Source organism: Photinus pyralis, unplaced genomic scaffold (genome assembly GCF_008802855.1).
Source record: "Photinus pyralis isolate 1611_PpyrPB1 unplaced genomic scaffold, Ppyr1.3 Ppyr1.4_LG1, whole genome shotgun sequence".
NCBI lineage: Eukaryota > Metazoa > Arthropoda > Insecta > Coleoptera > Lampyridae > Photinus > Photinus pyralis.
Genome location: NW_022170249.1, coordinates 4,256,104 through 4,271,248, shown reverse-complemented (window position 1 = coordinate 4,271,248; position 15,145 = coordinate 4,256,104). Strand labels below are relative to the sequence as shown.

General features: G+C 36.0%; 1 protein-coding gene across 1 annotated transcript in view; it reads right to left on the bottom strand.

Moving 5' to 3' along the window:
* Positions 1 to 14,795, bottom strand: part of LOC116159532 (inaD-like protein) — a 51,622-nt gene extending 36,827 nt beyond the window's left edge. Inside the window, exons 1-5 of the mRNA XM_031472529.1 lie at positions 14,608 to 14,795; positions 13,868 to 13,963; positions 11,691 to 11,813; positions 11,263 to 11,414; positions 10,127 to 10,263 (exon numbers count right to left, since the gene is read on the bottom strand). Coding sequence (XP_031328389.1) covers positions 10,127 to 10,263; positions 11,263 to 11,414; positions 11,691 to 11,813; positions 13,868 to 13,963; positions 14,608 to 14,697 — 598 coding nt within the window. The 5' untranslated portion in view covers positions 14,698 to 14,795. The remainder of the gene's footprint in view (positions 1 to 10,126; positions 10,264 to 11,262; positions 11,415 to 11,690; positions 11,814 to 13,867; positions 13,964 to 14,607) is intronic.
* Between the last annotated feature and the right edge of the window lie 350 nt (positions 14,796 to 15,145).

The following is a 15,145-nucleotide window of genomic DNA, read 5'->3' as shown; positions in this document are numbered from 1 at the left end:
TTAGCGCAGAGTGGTTTTATATTTTGGTGTGATACTCTAATTATCGAGAGCGTGTATTATTTTCGGAGAAATTTCGTGCTAATACGTTAGCAAAGTTAAATATTTGTAATAATAATAATAATAATAATAAACAAGTACAACAAATGATACAACAGATACTACAATCAGAGATTCACCTCTGAAGCAAACCACATTATCACGACCCATTAGTATTCAACCCAAACGCAAAAGCCTAAACAGCACTTTAGACTCACAACATGACACACAACATACTGTAATATTTCCAAACTTAACTCAACCAACCACACAAACACAACTTCCTGAACAAACAAACGCAATAAATACAAGTAACGCAACATGCACTACAAAGACGCCCTCACTCAATAAAGTTACACGGCCTAGCACAGCTAAAAAACACAATACTCTTTCTTCTCAGAAACACACCACGTTATCACAACCCACTCGTACTCAACCCAAACGCAACAACCTTAACAGCACTACAGGCTCACAAAATACTGTAACGTCTCCACCAATAACCCAAGCAACCACACAAATACAACCTCAAGAACAAAGAAACACAAGAAATACAAGTAACGCAACATGCACTACAAAGACAGGTCCACTCAATAAAGTTACACGCCCTAGCACAGTTAAAAAACATAAAACTCATTCTTCACAGAAACACACCACGTTATCACAACCCACTCGTATACAACCCAAACGCAAAAACCTAAACAGCACTACTAGCTCACAAAATACTGTAATATATGCACGAATAACCCAAGCAACCACACAAATACAACCTCAAGAACAAAGAAACACAATAAATACAAGTAACGCAACATGCACTACAAAAACAGGTCCACCCAATAAAATTACACGTCTTAGCACAGTTAAAAAACACAATACTCCTCTTTCTCAGAAACAACCCACTCGTATTCAACCGAAACGCAACAACCTTAAAAGCACTACAGGCTCACAAAATACTGTAATGTCTCCACCAATAACCCAAGCAACAACACAGATACAACCTCAAGAACAAAGAAACACCATAAATACAAGTAACGCAACATGCACTACAAAGACAGGTCCACCCAATAAAGTTACACGCCCTAGCACAGTTAAAAAACACATAACTCCTTCTTCACAGAAACACACAACGTTATCACAACCCACTCGTACTCAACCCAAACGCAAAAACCTAAACAGCACTACTAGCTCACAAAATACAGTAATACCTCCACCAATAACCCAAGCAATAACACAAATACAACCTCAAGAACAAAGAAACACAATAAATACAAGTAAGGCAACATGTACCACAAAGACAGGTCCACCCAATAAAGTTACACGTCCTAGCACAGTTAAAAAACACAAAACTCCATCCTCACCGAAGAACACCACGTTATCACAACCCACTCGGATTCAACCCAAACGCAAAGCCAAAGAAACACTTACACAATAAACTCCATTTAATAAAATTACAGGAATTATTATAATGATTTTTTTGTTTTGTTTTGTTTTCCTCTTTCCTGATAGCGTTGGCTCTTGTGCCCATCAATAGCTATGTTGGTAAGTATGAATTACATACTATCTCTAGATTTCCATTTTTTTTTGTTTTTTGACACAGACACAGACACTAATCGTTACTTGATTTTAATCCGTGCGATTAGTTAACCAGGCTAGACCTGAGTTCTCACAAGAAACACCGACAATAATAATAATAATTTTTTATTTTATTTTTATTTTATTTATTTATTTCTTTTATTTTTTTTTAGGACCCTACATAACTTCACCAGACACAGACACAGACACAGACACTAATCGTTACTTGATTTTAATCCGTGCGATTAGTTAACCAGGCTAGACCTGAGTTCTCACAAGATACACTGACCATAATAATAATACTTTATTGCTCAAACAGAAAACATTCCAATAATAGAGCAACAATACAATTACAAGAGTGAAATTAAAATTATGTAACTAAAATAGTATACTTAAGTAAATTAATATTATAAACATACCAAATTTGTAAAAATGCATTGAAAGATAATTAAATTCGATTAAATTGCGCAAGATAAACCAAAAATATGTATAAATTATATTAAAACGTGCAAATGAACAACAGAGATATACAAGAGTTATACAAGGGATATAAGTAATAGGAGTAATGAAAGAAAAAAATAATAAAAAATAAAATAAAAAATAAAAATAATATGTAATAATTATCTTAGAGAATTATTGAGACAAATGCGCGTAACTACAGGGGATAATTTGCGAATTAGACACTATTACGGTAAATACGAACAATAGCGAAAGTTGTAAATGCGCGTAATTAAATTTTGTGACCCTAATCAGTCAAGAAGAATAGATACTATTGAATGTCATGTTGTAATTCTTCGAACGTCTGAAGCGAACGATTGATTGGAATTGCTATCAAAGGTGCCATTCACCATACGGGATCTAGGAAGTTGTGTCGATTTTCGTTTTCAAGAGTTGGATCAATCAATTGGATAAATCAGTGCTCTGAGATTCAACGAGCAAGGGATATGGATATTCGCATTGTTTTATAATTAAGATACCGTTTACTTTACAGGTGTTGCCAATTTATACGTTTATCAGTTAAATAGTAAGCATCGGTCATTTACTCTAACCGTATTAGTAAGTCAAAAAGAAATTAATTGTATTGTAATGGTTTTGCAAACACTCGAATTGTTATAAAACAGGATAGGACTTTATTAGAAAACGAACATATTAATTCTCCTAATGACCCCGCTTGTCCACACCGTCAACTCACTTGATCGTTACATTTGGGAGAATTAAGGTGATACCTTTTGCCGAAATGCTCTATGAAATGACACAAAAAATAAAAATGACTTCCATAAGAAAAAACAAAGTTGATGATGGTTAACCGGAGACGAAACGTCAGACTTTTAAAATTTAAAACTGGTATCTTGTAGAGGAAAAAAGTGGTCACAATAATGTGGCATTTATTTTGAAATATCTTTTTAAATAACTGCAGTAAAAAATAAAAAAGATTTTGCAAAATTTCGTCTTTTTCCGAATATTTCCGAATTTGAATCGGCCTGTATAGATCTGCAATGTCAATATTTCAATTCAGATTAATAAAATCAACACGTACTTAGTCAGTCATTAATATCAAAAGAGGCTTCCGCAGAAAACAACGGAGCTATAATCGTTAAAAGAATCTCAAACAAATATAATAATTACAATTCCATTGTATCGAAAACCGGTAAGTTAAAAAAAGAGTTGTCGAAAATATCAAAATTTACCTTTGAATTCTGGTCGTAGTGACCGTCTGAATTCACAGCAAATCATTGGCTTTGCATTCCTGTGCATAATGACGATCTCGAGTATTAATTTCGCGAAATTGAAGCCGGTTTGTTTGGATTCGCGATTCATGCACACTTTTCTTCCGCGAAATTTTACATTGATCACGAAGATAAAGTTACCGGGGTGGTGCCAAAAAAACTAACTGTACGATCGGAGTGATATCTCTCGATATTTCTAAAGGAAACGGCATTCTCCAAGGAGAGATAAGATCCATTTGTTAACGGAAGAAAATTTTACCCACGTCAATAACTGTAAGAGATTTTTAATTTTTGATTTGTATAAAATAGTGGCCGGTTAATTTTAGGAATTTGCACAAGAAATGTTGTTCCAAGTAATTTTAATATTCCTAAAGGAATTGACCTATGAGAATGATTTGCATGAAACAGATTTGGTATTGTATTTATTAATAAGAATCGAATTCAAGCAAAGGATTTGGGTTTAAGTAGATACCTATCATATTTTTTAAACTGAGGGTGTCCTACAGTGGTACTTTGGGGTAGGTACATCTCCACGAATTTACCGCGGAGGTGCGAGTCATCAAGTTAGCCCTCGATTCTTGCGAGAACCATATTCCTTTAACTGTTAACTAATGGGGCACAATGTAAAGGAAAGGTTTATTGTTGGAGCTCATAGGACTGATGGACTGGGCTCAATGAAATTGGTTTTGGGGTCAGACTTTATGAACACCCACGGTTCGCCAGTGTAAAAAAGATCATATAGCATCGTACCTATTATAGCAGGCTCACAGTCTGGACTGACGGTCATGTAAGACAACCGATTTCTTATCGTTTGTATATCGTACATTAATCATTTTAGGCAGGCCGTAAAATGTTACCTTACAGTTACAATAAAGCACGTCAGGACAATAACAACCGGCCCAAGGGTTACGAACTTATAAATTGTGCTATTATTAAGAGAAAATCGATCTTAGGTATGACAATTAATTTTTAATGTTTAACTCAATGGCGCGGATTCTTGTGCGATGGTATAACAATTTCATTTTAAACGAGTAGTAATTAATGCGGTTTCTAATTCAATTTAATTCAGCATTGCTTCGTTTGACGCAATGAAAGTGAAAATACAAATAATGGCACAACGCTAAAAGTTCATTGGAATCAATTCCCTGCAATGGGGGATGTTTAATTGCCACATTCACCGAATTAATTATACCATCATGCTATTTTCGTTCCACATACTAGCAACGTATCTACCTACCTAACGGTTCAAATGCTCATCAAATTGTTAGATGGTTTGCATTATAAATGAATGAATGAAAGACGTATGCATTGCTTCGTGTAAATATTAAATTTTAAATGATCTGGGGTTTATTTCTAAACCGCAGTGTACGAAAATTGCGTGAGCAAATCCCTTGCATGTTGTCATCTTACAAATTAATTCGAATTATGTTTCAAATATTAGATATTACACGCTTACATTTACTACCTACTCAATAGCCCCCGATTTTGCGATACAAGATAATTAAAGCGGAAAGGGTAATAAATTCATTTTTCAAATAAATTTTTCACGGTTTACGATTCGCTATTTTTGTAGCGAAATTGCTTACATTTTTTCGTGTTTATCTCGGCAAAGCGAGCGGACTATAATTAATTTTTGAGTTCCCAAATAATATTAATTGGGAAACACTTATGAAATTTGGCAAGCGTTTTTATGTGCCTATGTAAAGCGCGAATAAACTTACACCAACAACAGTAAAAATAGATAAAGCAGCATTAAATGTGTATACGGAACGAAGCTTTTAACCTACTTTTCGTGCATGATTACAACTCTATCTCGAAGAGACTATACTATCACTATTTGACATATGACTAACCAGAAATTACCCAAGTTGTATAAGCCAGTGGTAAAGCTTCCCATAAGAGATAGTTGAGTTAAGAAGAGCCATTCGAAACCGAACACGCCAGTAAAATTGGTATATATCGTACGGTGTCTGCGAGAGTTGCAACTGAAACAGACTCTTCGATTTTAAGCGGACCGTCAATGCGATCGCGCAGTAGAAACCCCCAGATAAGAGATGCAGCAATAATATTCTAGTTTCACCTAGCCTAGGAGTAGGAGATTGATGATATGTTTACTTCCGTTTAATTGCCAAGATTTTTCATCCAAACTACAACTTCTGGAATAATCGAGGATGTGTCGCCAATTCACGCTTTGATATGATATGCCTTGTATGTACCAGTAACGAAACGAACAAATCAATTTTGTGTGGGTGGCAGCAGCAAGGTGCATAAAACCCATGGTAGGGTGTACGTGTATAGCTAACTAAAATGGAAATCTGCTCCAAAATGGATTACGTGATATACCTGCCACAGAACGCTATTTTGAAATTTGCGAATTAAGCTACGGCAAACGCTCTGATCTAAAGTCCGTATGCCATCCGGCAATCTGTGTAATTCAGGTATTCTATACAATGCCTAGGGAATGTATGCAATTCCGAGTCTGTTTAGGAAATATTCACAATAATCATAATTGTAATAAATTTGGGGATGCATTTTCTTTTAAAACTTAGGCGAAGGGAAACTACTTCTATAATGGATAGAATATTGCGTATTGCGTAAAGTGTATAAAACGGGATAAAGGACCAAAATCGTCATTGGTTTCTACGTAAACCTATGGCATACCTAAGTAGTTCGAATGATGTAGCCTTCCTGTATATAAATCTGAAATCCTTTGGTTTTTGGGGAAAAACGCGTTACCGAGTTTTCGCGATTTTCCGATTTCTTTCAGAGTAAATGCGGTCATCTCATATATAGGGTGCAATTTTGAAATTGTCGATTTCGGGGTAACATATTGATATCTAGAACCCTATTGTTAGGCCGTGTGAGCATATGCAGGGTGTTTTCTAAAAAATTATTGCAATAATAACATCAATAAAACACGATAATATAGTAATAAATTTTTATTATGTAGTATTCGCCGTTTTATATTGTTTTATCGTTCTGTATTTTTTTTGCTTGATTGTTTTGAGAATGTAGGTACTTAGGGTTGCTTTTTAAGTGTCGTGGGAATTTTCTAAAAGGCTTAAAAAAAGCGCTAATATGCGTCTGTTTTGTAGTTGTAATCTCATGGTCCCGCTAGGGTGAGTGGTTATATTTGGCAGAAATACTTCCAAAAGTTGGGTATTTTACGTTTTGGGGTGCATTTTATATTCAGCGTAATGAGATTTTTTCACTTTCATTTTGTTTGCTTTTATTAGGGAAACCTACCATAAAAATTTACACAAATAAATTAGGTATACTCCTGCCTCAGCTATCATCAGCGCTGGCGTCTGGTTTATTGAAAACTGTTGACCACTTCCTTCATCGCAAAATTGTTGTGTAACACTTCAGAATATTTTATCTTCCCGTGCCCAAAGACGGAGGAAGTGGTGACACACCCACTAAATGCGTGAATAAAAAGAATAGTGCCCTCTTATGACGCTTCGTTTTCAAGATATTCGGTTGGACTTCACCAATAGATAGGTATATGTCTCGTTCGGAGGATTCATTTTGCCTTTGTGTGTACTCTCCTTCGACAAACCGTTTCGCTCATAAATTATGCCATCACCAAAAGATATATTTCTTCCAGACGTCCTAATCGCCTTTTGTGAGTATCTACTCTTCCAAGACAATCCGCTCTTGAGATGTAAGTAATTATAAGCGATCACGATAATGGGCCGAGGAGGAAGACTATGATTGGTAAAAGGTAATTCCTTTCACTTAGTCCATTCATTAGAGTACCATGAAGGATAAAACAAGTCCCCTTTCAACCCCCCCCCCCTTTTGATAAGAGGTTAGAAAGAAATGCGGGAGCTGGTAGAAAACAGTTACTTTTTCCTCTTTTAATTAGAATACCATGGAAGATAATACCCCCACCCCACCGGTCACCCAGTGATGTCGAAACGGATTCGCGCAGGCAGGTTAGTTTGTAGAAACCATTTCATTTCGATGAGACCTTTCATTAGAATACCATGAAGACAGAACGTGTATTTACCCCCTCTCCCTCCACCATTTTCAAAATTTTGACATGACATCACTAGATACATGTACATACAAAATCTGAGACAAATTAGTGGTCCCACATTTCTTTCAATTCTTAAAAAATGCGCTGAAAATGTTATTATTTTTAAAAATTACTATAAACACGAAACTTTAAATTAGTGTATCTCCTAAACTATACATGTTAGGGGGCCAAATAGAATATTAAATTGAAGGTACTTTTATAAACTTTCGGTTGATTTTTAGGGCATTTTTCAAAATTAAAAAATAAAAGTGCTATTTTTTGCGTTTTGTCCGTCCGTCCGCCCGGGCCCACTTCTACCGTTTTGAAGTACTTCTAGAATCTAGGGGAATGGTCCTAGGGTCCTGAAATTTTTTGCAGTAGGTAGCCTATACCTCGAAGGTGTGCCAGACGGCCATCAAATTTCGTAAAAGTAAAAAGTGCATAAGTTTTACATACGACAACCAATTGGTCTCAGATTTTGCATACCAAGTTAAACGTTAGAAAAAGGGCGGGGGGGGGGGGGGGATAACACATGTTCTACTCTTCATGGTATTCTAATGAAAGGTCTCATCAAAATAAATTGCTTTGTACAAACTGAAACTTTCCTGTGCGACCCTTTTTCGAGATCAGAGGACGACGGGACCGGATGGAGGGGAGAGGGAGGTTAAAAATTAATTTGATCTGTCATTTTATTCTAATGAATGGTCTCAACGAAAGGAACCGTTTTCTACCAACTACTGCCCTTCTTTCTGCCCTCTTATAAAAGTACGGGGTTGTGGGTGAGAGGGGGAGGGGAGAGTGGAACTAGTTTTATCCTTCATCGTACTCTAATGAAAGGTCTCAATCTCAACGAAAGGAATTAATGTCTACCAACCATAGCCCTCCTCCTCGACCTCTTATCGCGATCGGGTATATTCCCTTATACCTCAAGAACGGATTGTCGGAAGGGGGTACTCACAAAGGGCGATTGAGGGTATTTTTGCATTTTTCAACATGAAAATAACAAAACCGAATTTATTTTCGAAAACCTCGTTTAGGATTGCACCATCTACGGATTAAAGGAACATTTTTACAAAAAAATGCATGTTTGTCACCTCTGCCGCACCAGAAAATGCTCACATGGGAGATTCGCACCGGAAAATTCGCCCACAAAAAGTTTCACCTCGGGTTTCAGAATATTTTCTCTCTGTTCTTGAAAAATTCGCCATGCCAATACGATACGATATTCGATATACAGTGTGTTCCACACCTTTTTCTTATTATTAAAGATAGTACAGAATAGGTTAAATGAACAATGTCTCACTTGTAACAGTTCAAAATGTCGAATAGGTTGATTTTATAAAAAAAACTAACGGACATGTAATTGGGCGTTGCTAAGAAATCGTAGCTTCCACATTTATTCATTTCTTCTAGGGGCGAAAAATAGAAGGCAATAACTAAAAATTTGTAGAGCCGTTTTTATCACTGATAAGGAAACCATCTGCCGAACCTGATTGTGGGTGTGAGGTTTTTAATTGTTCCCATGGAGGTATGTAAATGATCATTGTAGCATCGGACAGCCCTCTGCATGAGGAAGCAGGGGAAAAATAATTAATATTTTAGGAGTTCAGTTGCGTTAATTAGGTATTAACCGATTTCAGTTTCCCTATGTTAATTTAAACCTAAGATAGAAACCGACCTAATGAAATAACCTGTCGCTTATTCCCAAAATTCCGGGACGCATCAGTGTTAATTGAACTACCGAACTTCGACCCGACCAATAGGTGAGTATACAAAAATGGGGGTGTCTTCCGTTTTTCCTGCATCTCGTTTCCCCTTAGATACCGCTAATCACTTGTGCTTGCGTTACCATTTGAGAAATCGATACCCGTGTCTGTGTACTGTAATTCTATTCTGTTTCAGTTGTTTCCTTGAACGTAACCGCCTCCGCCATTACTGCCGATCCTTGACTAGAAGCAAGGTTGTAAATCTTTTGGGGCCGTCTGAGAAAAATCCGGAGTGACCGCCAACTACTGCCATTTATTATTTATTGCCGTTAGTAAATTAGATAACCACCTTTATAATTGATGTTAATAATTCCATTCTAATTTTGGATTTTACTAATTTTTATTTATTCATTTACATGCAACCTATTTGCGCGGACTAACGAACATCGTCGCACATTTACATTACCCCACCTTGCCCCCACTACCACATTTTAAAGAAATTAAGCTAACAAGTATATAATTATTATTTATTTATTTATTTTTTAAAGTGCAGCTGCTAAGGCTATTATCGGCACATAGACTACACTTTCATCTTAAATTTTATTAAAAATATTTATCCGCTTAATAAAGTAGCGAAAACCGAAAGAGACACCAAAACCCGACTAGGTACGACTACCTATCCCGAATTAGGACATATCTCAAATTGCAACCACTAAAAGATTTGAACTACGAGCAGTGGGTTTGTTTTATATCCTCTTCTCGACCTTAACCACCCCCACAAGAGGATCATTCCGGTTTAACACATACAAACTGGACCCACGTTCCGATTGTTGTCTATTATTACATTACAACTGTCGATCTTCAGCTATTTAACTCTCCATACGAAGTTTTGTGTTTTTACAAATTAAAATTATTCTTATCAAACCGTACAATAAACCATACGAACTTATCAACGACCCTACGTTTATGCTAGAAGAGAAAACTACAGCGAACTACCACAAGAACAATTTTTAACAGACGCAACTGTTGCTACAGTTTATCAAACTAATAAATAACCAAGTACTCACCTGAACTGCAAGAATAATCGACTTGCTTGTCACTGTAATCGTCTTCGTCCTCGTCTTCTTCTTCGTCTTCTTCCGATTCGTCTTCATCGACTACTTCTTCTTCTTCCGCAACCTCTACTTCATGAATCATGGGTTCGCTATGGAACAGACAAACACAGTAAGTATCGTCAAAATTGAAACACAAATTTGGCACGAATTGGTAGGGTTGATGTTTTGTTTTAAAAAAGTTTTTCTTCGGGAAATAATTGGAGTGAAGTGGGGGGCGCGTAAGACACAAACGATTAAAGGCCGTGTGTAACAGACATTCAATAGCTATAAGCTGTTTAATGCAATAAGGGTTAGGGAAATCCACAGCAAAATTGTTCATACGTTCCATTTTTGTGTGACTGCCCTTCTGTAACACACCGTTCGCGAAATATTAGAACTTAAACTTTTGACACCAACTATAGATTTGCCTGGTCCAGACGTTTCAATCCTCCTTTCTTTCAGTCTTCGACACTCCGTTCTTGAGATATTCGCACTTTTTTACTTTACGAAATTCAGACATTTCATTTTCCTTTCGTTTACCTTCATCCAACATTTCGTACTGAAAATATTCGCACTTACAGTTTTCACATGACTTAATAGATATATCTCATCCAGGCATTCAATTTTCCCTTGGTGAGTACGTGAGATATGAGGAATTATAACCGATATCAATAAGGTGTCGAAAAAGAGTTATCTGAATATGTGAGAACACAGCGCAATGGCAGAGAGTGAGAGTGGGGCTAAGACTGAGAGTGAGTCTTCGAGAATTTGACGCAAGTTTTGAATGAGGTTCAACTGTACCACAGCAAAAGCCATCCAGTTTTCAATTTTTCTTGGAGAGAGCCTTTTTCAATGGAGGGCCGAGCATTTGTGACGTGCACAATTTATTCTTACTTGTTCCGTTTGTATTGGGTAATTGTTTAACGTTTAAACAAAAATGTCCAACTGTTCAAGAAAAACACTTCGTGATTTTATTTTGGGCATCAAGAAATACAAAAACAAATTAGGGGATCTTGGGAGATGTTTTCCTCTTTTTATAGAAGTGTAATTGAACTACATATTTGTGGATTCCTGATATCCTACTGACAGTAAAAGCGGTTTCTACTTACGGGTGCGGTTTATATGGAATTTTCAGTGAAGATACGGAAGGCTGCTGTACCTCGGTTTCTGTACCATTAATTTGAGAGTAATCAGCACATTCCTTCGGTTCTTCAATCCTAGTTTCTTCTTTTTTTTCGTCATCTGGTGCTTTCTCTTGAACCTGCCAAACGAAATAAATAGTCAATCCATCATTTTGATTTTGCGTTTCCATAGTGGACAAGATAACTCTAAGCGAAATGTATATCAAAGTTAATGATAACATTCACTCAAGTGTTTCGTGAGTTATGGAAACAAGTCTGTAGTATAAATTGCAGATTTCACAGCTTCCGCCCATAAGTATTTAGGCGTTTGAAGTACATGATAGAACATAATACAATTTTTATATTTTACTCAATTAGGTAGGTCCCTACTTACTAAAAGGCAAACAATAACTTACCAGCAAAAGTAAAGATTGTAGGGTAAGAAGTACTGGTTTAGTTGAATTCTGAGTAGCTTTAAAGACTGACTCTTGATTAGCTTCTATCTCCACATCTCCAATCTTCAGTACGCGATCACCAACCTAGGTGTAAATGAAAATGTCATTAACAATTGCATGGTCACACGTTGTTTTGATAAGCACCTTACACTTTAGGCATTGCATTGTTTTTATCAGAAAATGTAGAAGGCTCCATTTTGCGCCGACCTAATATTAGAACAACATTACTGGTTTGGCACAAGACAAACATTTTTTCGAGAATTGATTATACATAAAAATAGTCGAACTCGAATGACATTAATTGCTAGTTTCATTCATAAATTAAACTCGCGCTCTCTAAGTAGGTACGCAATTTTCTCCTTTGAAAGCTTTATTGTAGAAGGCGATTACGTGTCGTTTTTTAAGCAAAATACATTTCTACATTCTTCTACATTTCTAAATCAAAAACTTTCTTTTTTCAATCAAGGACCTAAAAAAATGATGTGACAGTGGATACAGGTCTTAGCCTGTAGCTCAATTCAAAACTTAACGACCGACGCCATTTAGTTTCTGCGAAAAAAAATTGAAAACCAGTCAAACTTTGAAGATAGATGCCACTGGAATACAGCACTCAACTAGTGAGCAGTGAAGTATATTTTGACGATATATTAGTAACCAGAGAGAATGTACTATTCATTAATCATATTGTAGCGAATTTTCTAGAGCGATATCGAGGCGCCATCAAGTCGCCACCAACTCGAAGATTCACCAATTGACCATACTTTCTATGAAATATTATACGCTGACCAGAGTCTTCTCTAGAATCTTTTTGTTTGCTATGTAAGCAAGTCTAAACATCGATGCCGAAGTGATAAATAGTGAAATTCGCGCTCGTGTAATAAACATGAGTGCAAGCAAGTAATAAATAATAACTCGCTGTTATAAATAAATCTATTAAGACATTTTTAATTTAAGTTTTCGTTAATAGTGTTAGTTTCTGTGCAGATAAATAATTAGTTTTAACACAAGTAAATGGTGTAATTAAATTTACGTTTCAATATGATACATTTCGGGACTACTACCAGTTCATTGCAAGACGTCGTCGTGCGAACCCTAATTCCGATGCGTCCGTATTAATTAAGGATGAGGTCACTGTTCATCAAGGTGGTTATGTTAATGTTAAGGAAGATTCGCGAATGGAGAGACAAGAACCTCTTTGCAGTTCCTATGGGAAGCCAACCCCTACTGGTATGCAGCACTCCTTATCAGAAAGAATAGCACTATGAGAAAAAACTACGGAATGCACTGTATACCTACAGTAATTGTGATGTCATGGACTTTGACCGTTTTATGCAGATATCCGGAACATGGGTTACTTGAGTATTAAGCTTGACAGAAAGTCGGCGTAGACTCGTAGAGTATTGTTTTTTGATTGGTCGAGTAACGTGTTAACATAAGTTTTTTTTTAAGTGTAATTTACGGATATCTGTTTATTGAAGTATGGCGTGCTCCAAGCTTTTATTTTAAATACCGTTATATTGAATTGTTCGTTAGTGATACTGATACTGTACATGTGCTTTTATATTATTTTATTAAGTATTACGTTCACGCACCCATATATGGGTAGGTAAAGTATTGTCATACTAAATGTCCGTCGTTGTTCGGCAATAACTCAAAATTGAATGGGGCAAATTGTGTATTTTTTGCAGATGTACTACGTGCCCGTTGGAGTCGACATATATTTAGACCGGCAGGCCGTATCCTTCTACGCATGCGCAGAACTACTCAAATACAATTTACAGGGTGTTCCATTTAAAAAAATGCAATTTTGGCGTGACACGTACTCTTTATGACTAACCATGTATAATTAAAATTACTACTGCCTAGTAGACAATAGAAACTTTTGTATAAAACTTTTTTCGATATCTTGTACATTTTTCCCGATAATTCGTTTATTCCAGACTTGTCATCAGCGACCCTCTAACTACAATCTAGGTATATGTAAAATAGTCTCATATTTAATAAAGTAATGCTCATAAAATTAATTATTCCTTTCATGAAGTTATTTAGGTAATTTTGTTTTGTTATCCACTTCTGCCAATAACACTTGTAGATGGAAGCATCTTCAAATATTACTGCTTTCTCCGTTGTAGTCTTACCTGACAATCAACTTTGTCAATCAACGTTGGCGCAATGCTCTTAATAAAGACTCCAACAACAGATTGGGTTTCATTTCCAGGCGTTTTTATATTAATCTGAAACAAAAAAAATCGATTCAAATATAAGTGAAGTGTTAAGTGCGTATACAGGTAGGTACCTACTTAAAAATTTTAAAGCGTGCTAATTTATCACCAGGCACTGTACACGAATGTGCGATATTGTAATAAATTTTTTTGTTTATTGCTGTTTTTCTTTTATTTTAATAAGTTCAACGGCCACAGGTACACGGAGTCGATTTTTTCGATTTCCTGTTTTTTAGGAAGTTAGGGAAGTTATAACTTCGTTATGCCGCAAATTTGATCGACAATTTTTCAAACTTGGAAGCCATTTTTTAAATTTGCAATTGCACATTATACGTGTTACAAATCTTGGCAAATGAAACAGCAGTTTGAGTGTCTAAAAACTCGACCACCTAGACATTGTTTTGCATGTAAAGGTAGGTTTAAGCATAGCGGAATTATGCATTCTCTAGTAGTACCTAAATTTCGTAATTTTATTGATATTACACGGCAAAGATAATTATACTCGTATTATGCAAGTAAGATATTTTTTGACTTTTCATTTCCGAAATGATAATTTGATCGGACGGTTTTCTTTTCATTAGGCTCTAGAGTTACTTACATTCGTTTAAAGTTTCACCTTCATATAAGTATCAGTTTTAAAAATTAGTATGAATTACCTTTCCGATAATAAGACTAATCCCAAATTTTTCGTTATCCCTGCGATGCAATTTAACAATTTTACTTGAACTCCACACCATTTCCATCATTTTTGCAAATGGGGCACGATTTATTATCTACAGTAAACGATTACGAGCGCGATATCTAAAGCATCCAAGGCTTCGTCTGATTTAGCACGTATCCTTCGAACATTGAGGAAACTAAACAGTTGTATGGCTTTAATCCAATAAAATGTGAGGCCCCATAACAGAATAGGTACCTACGCGGCCATTATAAGAAAATAACGTGTACCTGCATATAAAATAATTAAAAATATATAGGTAAGATATAGGTAGGTACTCTTTTTGGAGAGCGCTCTAAGTTCAAAATGAAAACCGGTACTGCATCGCTTCGAAGTTTATGTCGTACCATTGAATATAGAGATTTATTATTCAATGGTCGTACCTACCTACTGAATTAATATAGGGTGAAACAGCAACATTATTACGGTTAGTACATTTTTGGAAAGCGCCGTACATGGGACATTTTATGTTCAAG